General features: G+C 42.5%; 2 protein-coding genes across 3 annotated transcripts in view; one reads left to right on the forward strand and one right to left on the reverse strand.

Moving 5' to 3' along the window:
- Window positions 1–7783, reverse strand: part of ano5b (anoctamin 5b) — a 31526-nt gene extending 23743 nt beyond the window's left edge. The window contains exons 1-2 of one of the 2 annotated variants that reach the window (XM_085179092.1): window positions 7454–7783; window positions 2824–2868 (exon numbers count right to left, since the gene is read on the reverse strand). In XM_085179092.1, the coding sequence (XP_085035218.1) occupies window positions 2824–2868; window positions 7454–7520 (112 nt within the window). In that variant the 5' untranslated portion in view covers window positions 7521–7783. The remainder of the gene's footprint in view (window positions 1–2823; window positions 2869–7453) is intronic. The other variant, XM_085179180.1, reaches the window with a different exon arrangement.
- Window positions 7784–8422: 639 nt separating this feature from the next.
- Window positions 8423–11022, forward strand: LOC146525600 (uncharacterized). The gene is made up of 2 exons (XM_085179955.1): window positions 8423–9186; window positions 9447–11022. The coding sequence occupies exons 1-2, from the start codon at window positions 8874–8876 to the stop codon at window positions 9986–9988; spliced, it is 855 nt and encodes a 284-aa protein (XP_085036081.1). The 5' UTR covers window positions 8423–8873; the 3' UTR covers window positions 9989–11022.
- Window positions 11023–14707: the final 3685 nt, after the last annotated feature.

Genomic DNA, 14707 nt, shown 5'->3' on the forward strand with positions numbered 1-14707 from the left:
ATTCACACACTGGTAATGGCAAGCTACAGTGTAGCCACAGCCGCCCTGGGGTGCACTGACAGAGGCGAGGCTGCCGGACACTGGCGCCACCGGGCCTTCTGACCACCACCAGTAGGCAACGGGTGAAGTGTCTTGCCCAAGGACACAACGACCGAGACTGTCGGAGCCGGGGCTCGAACCGGCAACCTTCCGATTACAAGACGACCGCCCAACTCTTGAGCCACGAAAATGAATAAATTAATCCAATTTTCAGACCTTTGGTTTGATACAACAGTGAGTGTCTACAGCTATCTGTAAAACACAGTGGAGGCTCCGTCCTGGTTTGGTGCTGCGTTCCAGACAAATATCTCCCCTCAATTACTGCTTCACATCAAACTTATTCCGTCAGCAAGATTAAGAACAGTGAGGAGTGACCAGCATCAGAGTTGGAAAATCTCCATTATTCTAAATAATTAAAGAAATCAGAAATCAATTCACATTACATGAGTGGAAGAGAAGAGGAGACCTTGTGCCAGGATACCGGTTCCCTAAAGACAGCACTGATCTTGCAGAGTAGAAAGAAAAGAAAGCACTTCTGCCACTGCTATCATCTAACAATAATCTATCTTTATCCAGACAATCTGATGATATTAAAATACAGACAAGCCCGTGCTGCCTTTCTATTTACAGTAAACTGACAAAACTTGATTCTGTGCTCGCTGCACTCTTTGCCTAAGCAGGCAGCCAGCTCGAAGGATGATATGTGTTCATGAAGATATATGCAAAGCTGGACTAAGGTACAACCAAAGTAGTCAAATGTACCTCAGCACAATCACAATCATTTCTGCTACAGGACTGCCTGTTACAGAAAAGGTGTCTCTAATTTCTGCAGCTTTGGGGACACATGCAGCCCCCAGATGAGACGCACACATAGCTTCACTTTTTATGTGACGCTGTAAGGCCAGCAGCGTCATCACACTGAGTCACCGAAACAAAGATTATGAAAGTCAACCCGCATTTCTCAATCTGAAACAGCATCCTGGGTTTAGTGTTTATCTAACATGAGGATGTGAAAGTTTACATCACTTACCCACTCAGTCACCCACTCATGTGTACGTTAGCCACATGAATGGCTAATGTACACCCTTACTGCTTCCCTAGGAATTAAGAGGAAGAGTAGCAGGCAGGTGCTGGTAATCAAATACACTTGATTTAAAGATCACTGTAAGTGTGAACACCCCTATTAAAGCAGAAGTTTGGCCAATTTGGTGGTCTAGGTGTGTGTTATTATCACAATACACACAATATGTGTTACTACATATTACCAAGAGGGACATCAATAATAGAAAAACAATTGCTGCTCATTAATTTGGATAGGATTATAAGGCTATTTCCACACCGTCTGAAGTTTATCCTTCTACAGAGGGAAACACTATCCACAAGTGAAAAACACAAGACAGCTTCCATTCTTCCCAAGAACACATTTTAGCAAATGCACCTCAATGCAATGCTCAACAAAGAGTTGAATCTCAGATTTGAAAAGACTTAGGTTTGCAAAGTTACATTTGAACAAACCACAAGACTTCTGGAACCAAAGGGGGAAATGCTTGGTCATAATTCACAGCACCGCGTTTGGCAGAAACCACACACAACATGACACAAACACCTCATTCCCACTGTGAACGCCTCTGTATACCAAAAAATTCTGGAGTCAAATGAAAGGTCATCTGTCCAAAAGCTAAACTTAATCAGGCAAAAGGACAATGACTGGAAGAACAGCATTCTCCAAAATGATATCAGAGTCTGATAAAGTCACTTCGACTTATTGCTCTCAAGGACGGTTATACAATTTAATCACTCGTGGAGTGAACAGTTTTTCACAAACCTGCATGAAGTCCTGTGGCTGCGCTTACATTTTACTTGAGTGCTTGTGCTTTATTTGCATTTCTGTGCCACCACATTTGAGAGGAACACATTGTATTTAATTTTTACTTTGAACTATAAGAATGCATTCAAAGTATGATTGTCTTACTCCCTGTAATAATGAAGGCATACTTTACAGGCTAACATACCACAGGCTAAGAATAAGCTACTGCTAGCTACCTAAAGAAAAAGCTAGCTGTAGTAGCTATCCTTCTTTAGCAAAATACTATCTGAAGCCAAATGAGGGTTTTTTTCTTCTTCTTATGTCAGACTTATGTTTGAATATGGTAGTCCCTAATTTCTCAGTGATTAGTGGACTCTTTTGGGTAATGTTATCAAAAGTTGCTCATTCTTGATGCTGTAGTGGAAGCACCGAGACAAAGTATTCAGGCAGAAGCTCGTTAGAGCTTCAACATATCTCTCCTGGGCCCACAGAAATCAGTCCACAGGCTGTGCTACATACTGCATTTGTGAGTAACATTATACATGCAGGAGTTTTTCTGCTTTTATAATACTAGCAAAACTTTGCTATAAAAAGTTATACATGTTGCTTATGATATAAATCATCAAATAGCCTAGCCACAAGTTGAAATACCATGGGCACATAGCTTAATTCAGCCTCTGGGTGCATGCACCAGTACAAATTTGACACAATACACAGCACATTAAGCTACCAGACGGCAGACACTTAAGCAAATGGCTACAATATGAAAGCTGAGATAGCAGACAGAGAGGCATTTGATTCTGATCAGCAAACAAACAGGAAAGCCGTAACAAATTTACATAAATGGAGCATACGCAGTGACATTAAACTGACATGATGACAGCACGCGATGGAGGGTGCGAAGAGAAATAGCAGAGATTACAATGACGCGAGGACGGACAGACAGGCGTCACATAAAGCCTCTGATCTGCCCGTACCTGGGTGGAGGTTAATCCTGAATGCAGTCAACACAGCAGGAACATCTTTAAGGGACAGACAGACAGTGGTTAGGAGGTGGAATTAAACTGTAGATCAGGACAACACAAAGGTTATTAAGTATTGAGCCATCAGACTTTCACTTACACAAGCATTAAATAAACAGCATAAAAGTACAACAGAGAGTCCTATCACTGCTGGAAATCAGACCACAGCTTTTATATGTTGCAGATCATCGACACTGCTGTGTTTTTGTACCTTTGATTCAGTATCAAGCAAATTGTTTTTACTATGACTCAAGCAACATGCGTGGGCGCCTATGGTTCAGAAGAGGCCCCGCTAACAACTCTCGTGTAGCTCTGCAGTGTGCCTGGCACAGAGCTAGAATGTCCTGCTTACTGTACTGAAACAGGCGTTCTATATTTTACTCCATTAAGAGCTCTTCAGAGTGTCGTTCGACCTTCCACTTTGACAAATGGAAAACACAGCACTGGTTTATTATGACAACATAATCCTTTCTCAAGAGAAGCAATACAAACATATCACAGACTGCTCTACAGCTTCTCTCTATTCATGAGTTTAATAATGCCAGATGGGGCATGAGGGCTCAATTGCAAATCGATGTATATGAAATATTAATGCGATGAACAATACTGTAGTCTAAATAGGGGTTCCCACTCAAAGTCATCCAATATGCAGGATCACGCGAACCACAAGTGTGTCTTGATGAGAGCATCAGGCAAGTATGTCAGGCTTTTACAAAAAGAACTGAATTAAATTGTAACATTTGATGCAAAAACGCAAATAAGAACTTTTAATCTTGCAAGCACGGTGCACACCCTGTTTCAGTCAAACCACAACATCCTGAGCTCAAACCCAGGGCCTCTGTCTTCTAGGACGAGGCATCCTCAAAGTCTGCCACTCAACAGTTCCTGTCAATACAGCTGACTATATTCAAAATGCATCCAGATTAATATAAATGTTGTTTAAAAAATAGAATACGTGAGGCTTTAAACATATACAAGGGAACGCTACTGATAAAGGTTTTTTTTTTATCTTTTATTTTTAGAAAGCATTGTTTGAAATGTTGACAGTTATGTTTTCACATTTGCATCGTGCTCATGTTGTTGCCAAGAACACAAGTTTCCTTTCTTATCATCAGGAAATTGTTGATACTTTCCTGACAATTACCGGAAAGCTTGAACAGTGCCAGCTGAAGAGGTCATATGCAGAGCAGAAGTCATAATTCATCGCGTTAAATAGACACACACATAACACGCCTGGACTTCAACACTTGACATGTCTGACAGTCTTTTAAGGAAGAGATGTTTGATGAAATCTTTTGAAAGGATGACTGGACGAGACAGATTAGGGCACAAAAGTAGCTTTCTTGCGTCTATGATATGAGGGCCTTGGGCGTTTTGTTTGCCCAATAAGCGGATTAACAACATTAACCAATGAGTGACTGCACAACAGTGAGTCAGGTTCCTGCATCCAAAGCTGCCCTGTAAAGAGCACCCATATGGACTGGTGACATATTAAAGGAAAAACTCCTACACTCCTACAGTAAGGATGTTGGTGAGGGGGAATGGTTTGCTGCTTTGAGTGTCCTTATCACCTAAGAAAAGAATCAATATGGAGGTGTTACCTTTTGCCCTGATAAAACACGTCTATCCTGGTGGGACTGGCACGATGGATCACTGAATCTTTTGATCAGTATGAAAATGACACGAATGATTTGCTACTGAACTTTCCCTCACAAGATCCCCACCCAGTCGGTGATGGTGGTGACAGATAGTGCGTTCCTCTACAGTCATCAAAGCACCAAATCAGGGGCGTATCTTCTGGAAAAACGATATTCCTTGTTTTCATCAGAGTCCCAGCGATTTTTCAGAGGTGTTTTCACATGTGAGCTTTGGGCAAATTTTGCAAGAATCGAGTCAGGATAGATGTTGTTCTTTCTCAAACAAAACACAACAGGAAAAACTTCCCTTCAGCTGTTTTTGCGCTACTGCACATGCTCTGTGTGGTTTAGGCGAGGGAGCTCCCTGCATGCCGGTGGCAGCACAGACGACGCCCATTCACTAGCTGTAAATGCAACGAATTCTAAACAGCGCTGTTCACACATCAGCACAGCGTAACATCACACAGCCTTTGCACTTGGGAACTGACATTTAAAGCGTGTCTAATGCCTGATCCAGCTGATATCAGCCTTCTCATGTGCACCTCTGTCAGGCAGTGGCTAGAGACGTTAAGGGCCGCAGTGCAAGTGTGAAAACAACTTTTGAAAATCTGCTAAAGCTATTCTGGCATTGTGCGATGGCCCGACACCTTACACCTTACACCTGATGTTTTTTTTATTTGTCACTTGTCTTTACAAAAACGTACCAAAAGCCCAGGGGAAAAAAGAGGCATATGCCACCTATGATTAAAATTTTATAGAGCAAAAAATTTATTTTATGCCCAAAACAAAAGGTCTGTAGTGTGAAAATAGTTCTGGCAGCACAATAAGACCTCATCTAGTCTTACTGTGGTTGTGGTGAGAGGACGTCTTGCTTGCCTGCCATGTGTAATTCTGTATTTTGCCTCCTCAAAGGGAGTAATTTAATTACAAGGCCTGTTTCCATAGCAACTCTTTGGCTCTGCTTCACCTCTGACTGGCAGATGACTTCATCAGCTGGACTGCGGATTGAGATCACCTTAAAAGGAGGCAAATCCCGATATAAATGAGTAATTAATAAGGGGCACTTAAAAGTGGAGTCATTAAGATTTTTTCCCTGACTGTAAACTGGCCAAGAAAAAGATTTACTGACAGAGGGTGACAACAAGCAGCAGGTTGATTTTAGAAAACCATCCACCAAACGGTATACGCTGTCCATGGACATCTGGTGTTTATCCAGCAGCAGAATGTCATTGATGACTATAAATCAGTGTTTGGGCAGCTGTGAACAAGGTAACACATACAGACACACACACCGAGGTGAGGACTGAATCCTTCCTCTCCTTTGTTTCCCCTTTCACTTGTGGCTGAAAGTCTGGCCTGATAAGAGCCCGAACAAAGCCTCTGTAGAACAGCAGTCTTTTAATCTACTGCTCACTCTAAATAAACAGCCACGTGTCCTTATAAACAACCCTCTAATACACACAGCGGAGGATATGCAAATACAAACAGGGAAAGGTGTAATTGAGGCATCGTAATTTTAACTCAGACATGGTTTGATTGAATGAAAATGCTGGAAAATGTGTTCTATAAACGTTTTGTTTTCCTCTTCTCATAATGGTCTTGTTGTGATGCAGTGGTCTGTTAGGCAGAGGTAAGCAGGCTCACAAATTAAAAGGCCCGGCTGCTCTTGTCACAAAAGCAACAGAGGTTTCCAGTGCACCTAATTCATCTTGTCCTCCAGCAGGTCAGGAGATATCAGCACATGCCATGCTCTTACTGCAACTTGAGTATACTTGTATTATTCCTGTTATGGATTTGTGTTTCTTTTGGAAACCAGAGCGTCTCCTGACTTATGCAAAATCTTGCTGGATGCCTCCAGACGTCTGTGGCTCAGTTTTAGAAATGCTGAAAAGTTTCCCACTGCACATGTGCGGAGTTTCAAATGTCAGCGAGAGGACAGCATAAAAATGAAGATTTAGTGTTTGTGAGACAAAGACATGGGTTATTCAGACTGGGATGGACTGACACATAGTGCTCAAAACATTAAAAGTGTCATTAGCTCATAGATCTGCTACTTTAGATACTGGAGTGAAAGCAAGTCATTTAATTCATTCATTCATTAGTATGATTTATCACGAGCCAGACACAAGTCCTGTGCAGCAATGTCATACAATCCTCTCAGGACTAAAACGACCGCAGAACCAAACCATTAGTTTTCACTGTGCTCCGTCAACTTAACTGACTTTCTAATGTCCACGTAGAAGCAACAAATCACGGTAAGCTGACATAATTCAACCAAATTCACGTCTGAAAGCATTCCTGTGGTGGCACATTGTTCAGACTGTGAACCCCCAGAGAGGTGACTTCATGTGACTAGGCGAAGAGTCAGTAAAGCCTGACTATCTCACAGGGGGCTAGTCCCATTAGATAAGGTAACACATGTTAGGCTTGACAGATAGCAAAAAGTATGTTTACTCACATGCTTTACAGCATTGATCAATTTGTCTTCTTCTCTAATTTAATTCGTTAAAAAATGAGACGCTTCTAGGATAGTTTACTACAGTGTATACTGAAATATTGTGCGCTAAAAATATATATGCAGTCTGGCTCAGTTTGGGAAACAGACTATGTGTGACCTCAGTGTCACCCTGCAGTTGTACGGGACTTGGCTGTATCAAAGCAGTAGACTAAGAAGAACAAACAGCATGTGTGTTTTGGTCATGGGATCTCTGGTGCAACCCAGCATCACTAACTGGGCTGTATACAAGCACAAGTCAAGTAACCAAATTACAGCCACATGTAGAAATGGTTTTGCCACGTAAGATAAAATAACTAGAGGACATAATTTCGATATAAATATTCACCCTTCACTGCTGAATTGCGAGTTTACAATGAACCTCGGATTACTGTAACTTGTAGAGCGTCGCTCTGCCACATTTAGAAATAAAACCGTGCATTTATGCGGTTACCTGCAGCCCTGGCGCTCTGCAGCTCGATCAGAGTCTCATCCTTCGCCTTACCAGTTATTCGTCTCATAGCGGCTAGCGCTGTTATTATAACGGCTTCACCTTCTCGGGAAAGTGGGTAAGGCGGTGAGGATGCCGCTGTCTCCTGTCGGTGTCTGTGAAGACCAGCACTGGGTGATCACACACTGAAATCAGCGAAGAGATCCAGGTCAAGGGAGGGTAGATGGATCATATTTACACTATAATCGATTTTTACTGAAACGGTCCCAACAGGGCTCCTGAGTGCTAACCGAAGAGACCAGGCACGAATAAAGGGGAGTGGCTCTGCTTTTTTCTGTTTTTTACGTCGGCAAAACTGGGTGTATGTGTGTGTGCAAAAGAGAGAGAGAGAGCGTGTAGGAAAAATTTGTCATGTGGCGAGGCTGTGAGAAATAGCACCATCTTGTGGTCATTTTGTAGTGAGACAAGCCAATATTTCATATGAAGAGTTTGAAAATAAAGAGTTAAAATCGATTCAGGCTCATGTTGAAGGGACTTTACCTTATTTTCTCTCATATATATACATATAGTGTTACAATGGATTCAACAAAAAGGTTCAAATAACTGAGATCAGTATATAAGCAAGTGATCTCTATGGGCGTGCAGTTCTTGATATGAACACAGAATCCCATCTTTTGTGCAAACCTTGTGTTTGCAAGGGGCAGCAAATCAGCAGATCAGAAGAAAGTTGGCTTAAAGGGTTACGAGCTAAAACAGTGGATGAGCTGAGGGGCTGCATCAAGGAGCTGTGAAACTTTACCTTTTTAAGTTTTAATATCTATCTATATATATATATATATATATATATATATATATATATATATATATATATATATATACACACACGCTGCACTCCACGAGCATCTGGCAGCACAAATGAACCAGCTGCTATTTGACGAGAGACACCAAGAATGGCTAACTGAAGGCCGGACAGTGACCTCATAGCAGCTAAGATGAACAGGCACATGTCTCAATACATGAGTGGGGCACAGAAAGGGATGGGCAAGAACACCAGCTACTGGTAGACTGAACAATCAGCTGAAACTGCAAAACCAGACTGACCAACCTGTGCACTGCCTGGATTGATTACAAGAAGGCCTATGACTCAATGCCCAACAGCTGGATCCTGGAATGCCTAGAACTATACAAGATCTACAGGACCCTAAGAGCCTTCATCAGGAACTCAATGGGGATGTGGCGGACAACACTAGAAGCCAACTTCAAGCCCATAGCACAAGTCACCATCAAGTGCGGGATCTACCAAAGAGATGCTCTGTCCCCACTGCTGTTCTGCATTGGCCTGAACCCCCTCAGTGAGATAATTGACAAGACTGGCTACGGATACTGACTACGGAATGGAGCAGCTGTCAGCCACCTCCTGTACATGGATGACATCAAGCTGTATGCCAAGAGGGAACGAGACATTGACTCACTAATCCACACCACCAGGATATACAGCAATGATATCGGAATGTCGTTCGGGCTGGAGAAGTGTAGTTGGATGGTAACAAAGAGAGGGAAGGTAGTCAGAACTGAGGGGATCGAACTACCAGAAGGCAACATTGCAGACATAGAGCACAGTTACAAGTACCTGGGGATCCCACAGGCAAATGGGAATCATGAAGAGGCCGCTAGAAAAGCTACAACCACCAAGTACCTGCAGAGGGTCAGGCAAGTCCTGAGGAGTCAGCTGAACGGTAAGAACAAGATCCGGGCTATCAACACCTACTCCCTGCCCGTGATCAGGTACCCAGCTGGGATAATAAGCTGGCCAAAGGAGGAGATAGAAGCCACTGACATCAAGACACGAAAGCTCCTGACCATGCATGGAGGGTTTCACCCCAAGTCCAGCACCCTGAGGCTCTACGCTAAGTGGAAGGAAGGAGGCCGGGGACTGATGAGTGTCAGCACCACAGTCCAGGATGAGAAAATTAACATTCACGAATACATCAGTAAGATGGCCCTGACCGCGTGCTCAGTGAATACCTCAGGCAGCAGAAACCCAAGAATGAGGAGGAAGGCGAGGAACCATCATGGAAGGACAGGCCCCTGCACGGTCTGTACCACCGGCAGATAGCAGAGGTGGCTGATATCCAGAAATCCTACCAGTGCCTGGACAAAGCTGGACTGAAAGACAGCACAGAGGCACTAATCATGGCAGCACAGGAACAAACTCTGAGCACAAGATCCATAGAGGCTGGGGTCTATCACACCAGGCAAGACCCCAGGTGCAGGCTGTGTAAAGATGCCCCTGAGACAATCCAGCACATAACAGCAGGGTGCAAGATGCTAGCAGGCAGGGCATACATGGAACGCCATAACCAAGTGGCCGACATAGTGTACAGAAACATCTGTGCCGAATATGGCCTTGAAGTCCCAAGGTCAAAATGGGAGATGCCCCCAAGGGTGGTGGAGAATGACCAAGCTAAGATCCTGTGGGACTTCAAGATACAGACGGACAAAATGGTGGTGGCTAACCAACCGGAAATAGTGGTGTAGCTGTCGCATTGAAATGTAATTATTATGTGATTGCAATGTTCAAAATTTTGTGTTTAATCTGGATTCATGTTGTGTTGTCGCCACCTACTGGTGGACCTGAGTATGGCGCTTTGTGGTGAGCATGCTTTGTAGTGATGGGATTTCCAGATCTTTTTAGAGATCCGGCTCTTTCGGCTCGGCTCACTAAAAAGAGCCGGCTCTTTCGGCTCCGAACCGGCTCTTCAGGTTGTTTTGTTGCTTTAATTATTTAATCATTAACAATAATATAAAATTATGCAGAAAAGGAATTACTAATGTAAAAAAAGTGGTTTTATTTATATATGTTTATATATGGCCCCTAGAGACAAATCACGTACAAACTCTAAAGCATATACAAACTCCAAAAAACACGTACAAACTCCAAAACACATTTCTAGCGTTTACTGAACACAATTGAAAACATGTGTGTATTGTTTGTGTATTTATAGACAAGCACTCATATTTATTCAAATAATTTTAAAAAAAAGTTCATTTACCTGTTACTACCACACACCAAATCCGGTTGTTGATACTTCCTGGCTTGTGTAGCCACTAGGTAACAAAAGCTCAACACTGCGCCCTAGAAACCTGGAGCACTTCTGTTGTCTTTTGTACGTGCTTCTGAGTTTTTACGTGTTTTGGAGTTTTTACGCATTTTGGAGTTTGTACGTGTTTTGTCTTTAAGGTAAATGGTAATGGTAAATGGCCTGTATTTGTATAGCGCTTTTACTAGTCCCGCCTAGGGACCCCAAAGCGCTTTACACGTCCAGTCATCCACCCATTCACTCTCACATTCACACACTGGTGGAGGCAAGCTACAGTTGTAGCCACAGCTGCCCTGGGGCAGACTGACAGAAGCGAGGCTGCCATATTGCGCCATCGGCCCTTCTGGCCAACACCAGTAGGCGGTAGGTGAAGTGTCTTGCCCAAGGACACAACGACCGAGACTGTCCGAGCCGGGGCTCGAACTGGCAACCTTCCGATTACAAGGCGAACTCCCAACTCTTGAGCCACGATCGTCCACCATAAATATACTTTATTTATTCACTCCACATAAAATGTAATAAATAAATCATATAATACAAAAAACAACTATTTACATTTTAAACTTTTAACTATTTAAATTTTCAGCTTTTTCCTTTTAAACAAATTTAACGTGAAACAACACAAAACACTGCAAACCACAACACAATTAAATATAAATTAAAATATTAAAACAAAAAGAAGATGCATATTCTCTGTCATATGGGCCTGCATGATTTCTGAATCCTTTATCATCTGCAACTGAAAATAGTGGATGATTACTATACCTTTCTAATGTGACGTTGTTGTCCCTGGCTCTCTTTCTCTCTGGCTCTGTTCCTGTGCTACTGAGTGTAACTAACGCCCCTCCCCCCTCTGCCCAGCGCAAAGTACAGGCCGCGCATGCGGAGTTTAACGGAAAAAAGGGCGAGAGAGAGGGTGAGAGAAAGAAAAAAAAAAAAAACCCTTACGGCTCCGACCCGGCTCGCGTCGTTCACTTCAAAGAGTCGGCTCTAAGAGCCATTTCGTTCGCGAACGACCCATCACTAATGCTTTGGGGTGATGCTCAGTTAAGCGCACATGTCACCAGAGACTGAAGGCTCGAGCCAGAAAGAGAAGGCTGGCTTGTGTAAAAGGTGGAAATATGGACAATATGGACTACAATTGCTCATGAATGTTCAGTAGAAAGGCGCAGACGGTATGTTCGTGCATTTACTTTGTGTGTATGTTTTATTTGAGTTGTAATTTTTTGTTCTGCTGATGTAATATCTGTGTTTTTCATTGACCATTTCACCATAGTTTTTCACGGTGTTTGCTGGTGAAAAGAAGATTAAAATACTGGCTAAACATCAGTTGGAGCATGGCCCTTTATTCTACTTCGAACATGAAAAACCTTCAGGAGCAGTTACAAGTGGTAAACAAACAGAAGAAGACGGCCGTGGTGATAGATGTAGCGGTTCCCAATGACAGCAACATCAGAAAGAAGGAACACGAGAAGCTCGAGAAACACCAAGGGCTCAGATAACGGCTCGAGAGGATGTAGAGGGTGAAGGTAACAGTGGTCCCAGTGGTAATCGGAGCACTAGGTGCAGTGACTCCCAAACTAGGCGAGTGGCTCCAGCAGATCCCAGGAACAACATCAGAGATCTCTGTCCAGAAGAGCGCAGTCCTAGGAACATAAGAACAGCTAAGATACTGCGCAGGACCCTCAAGCTCCCAGGCCTCAGGTAGAGGACCTGAGCGTGAAGGATAGACTGCCCGCAGGGGCGAGCGGGGGATATTTTATATATATATATATATATATATATATATATATATATATATATATATATATATATGGAGAGAGAGAGAGAGAGAGAACTGTGAGTTATGCTAAGCTATTCTAGTGGAATCCACAAATAAAGATGATTTTCAGTAGCTGACGAGGATGTTTTAGTACTTGTAGACCACTTCTTTACATTAACTGAGCACTTTTTGCTTTGCCTAATTGTTTTTTTAAAAAAAATCTAATATTAACACACGCACACACACACTGATAGAACATCTGAGGACACTTGGGAGCAGGGGCGTAATTTCCAGGGTGGTTAGGGAGGTTATGACCCCCCCAATAATCAGACCCAACCAATATAACCCCCTCAATAAAATTATGAATTATCTTGCATAAATAGGTATAAATAAGTTGATTTTCTTTACTCATTTCAGGTATTACTAGCAAAGTAGTTGGATGTTTAATCATCTGGGAATTTACCCAGATTCATTTATTTATTTAGACAGAGATATTGCTTGGGAGGCAGCATCTTACCCAAGGATACTTTCTACATGCAGACTGTAAGAACTGGGGACTGAACTAGCTCTGCCCAATGAACCACAGCCATACATAGTTTTAGACACACAGCTCTGGCTGTGATCACAGATGCCACAGATATCTACTGTTCAAACCTTCTGTTTGCGAGGGGCAGCCAATCACAGCAGGGTTGGCTTAAAGGTAACTTTGCTCCTTAACCCTTACCCCATAGTGGTCACTACAGTGGACAGCTATTCAAAGGCTGTTTTCTTGTATTTGTGTCAGTGTTGATGGTATACTTGCACATAAACCACTACATTGAACACTGATGTGTCACGTCATACCCTGCCACCCACTGGTCGTTTAATGTTACTAGAGATGTATGTTGTGTTTCATTGTAATTATTGCTATTTAACCCTGTCATGCATGAAGTATAACAACCTCAATCGGGATTTTAATTCATCTTTAGGCCTGAAAAGATGAATAAAAGTACTTAAGACAAAAATCCTGATTGAAGTTGTCATAATCCACGCATGAAAGGGTTAAATGAGGAGGACCTAAAACAGCTGTTTTAAATAAATTCAATAAATTTTCTCTGGCTGCTATTTGTCCTTTGAGTTCTGCACGTCCTGTGGCAATGCAGCCGTCTACCAGCTTCCTTCTGCAGACGAGCTTTATGGAGATGCTGACATCATTTTCCAGCAGGACTTGGCACCTGCCCACGCTGCCAAAAGTACCAAAACCTGGCTCAATGATCATGGGATTGTTGTGCTTCATTGGTCAGCAAACTCACCTGACCTGAACTCCAAAGAAAATCTATGGGGCATTGCCAAGAGAAAGATGAGAGACATGAGACTGAACAATGGAGAAGAGCTGAAGGCCACTATTGAAGCATCCTGCCTTACATAACACCTCAGCAGTGGCATAGGGCATATATACTATGCCGCACTGAGGCAGTAATTCATATGACCCAAACCAAGTACTGAGTACATATGCATGATTACTTTTCAGAGGTCCGACATTTCACTATTTAAAATCTTTGTTTTATTGTTTTCGTGTAATATTCTGATTTTCTGAGCTTTTGAATTGGGGGTTTTCACAAGTTGTAAGAGCTGAAGACCATCCCGGTATTAGCAGGCTGCACCTAATGAAGTCATCACTGAGTGTGGTTTTTTAAACATGCGCTCCAGTAAAAAACGGAGCGCATGGCTGACACAGATAAGGTGTACACAGATTCATAAATACCGCCACTAGGAGGAGCTCGTCTACAGCTAAACAGCTGAGCTTTGTCGTAGCCGTGTGCTCGGAAGCCCTCCTTCCTTATTTATCATATCAGGTTCACTTGTGCTGAACCATCAGCTTTAAATAAAACACATACAGCCAATCTGACACAGTTACACCATTTTGGTTTCATTGTCCTCGTAGAACTGAAGCTGAAAACAAACCCAAATCAACGCAAACTAACGAACAATTAAAAACACAGATGTCATGTGTTCAGTTTGGATCCAGATGGTTGCTATTTTTTGTCAACAAATTTCATACAATAAAAATCATTCATTGTCACAGTCTGTTAATTTATTTATTAATTTACTGATATCTAAAGCTTGTTACGTCATATTCCCCGTATGAAAATCGATATCATTTCAATTAATTATTCTTTTTTTATTATTGGGATAATGACTGATTGCTGTATTTAGGAGCAGTCATCTGTACTGATACAAGGTTGGCTTTGTTTTCCTGACGTGCAGAAATCATGCCGCTTTTGCAGGTTTCTCGTGCACTGAGAGCAAAACAGTCTGCAGTCGGCTCTTTTGTTTGAGACCAGATTCAGAGTGTGTGTGTGTGTGTGTGTGTGTGTGTGTGAGTGAGAGAGAGAGAGAGAGAGAGAGAGAGAG

This window comes from Neolamprologus multifasciatus, chromosome 1, assembly GCF_963576455.1.
Source record: "Neolamprologus multifasciatus chromosome 1, fNeoMul1.2, whole genome shotgun sequence".
Classification (NCBI taxonomy): Eukaryota; Metazoa; Chordata; class Actinopteri; order Cichliformes; family Cichlidae; genus Neolamprologus; species Neolamprologus multifasciatus.

What these genes read in the sequence shown, in the direction of transcription:
- LOC146525600 (XM_085179955.1), top strand. Translation starts at nt 8,874, where the DNA reads ATGGATGACATCAAGCTGTATGCCAAGAGGGAACGAGACATTGACTCA. An exon ending in CCTGAGGAGTCAGCTGAACG is followed by an intron (nt 9,187 to 9,446) that starts GTAAGAACAAGA and finishes TACATCAGTAAG; the next exon opens with ATGGCCCTGACCGCGTGCTC.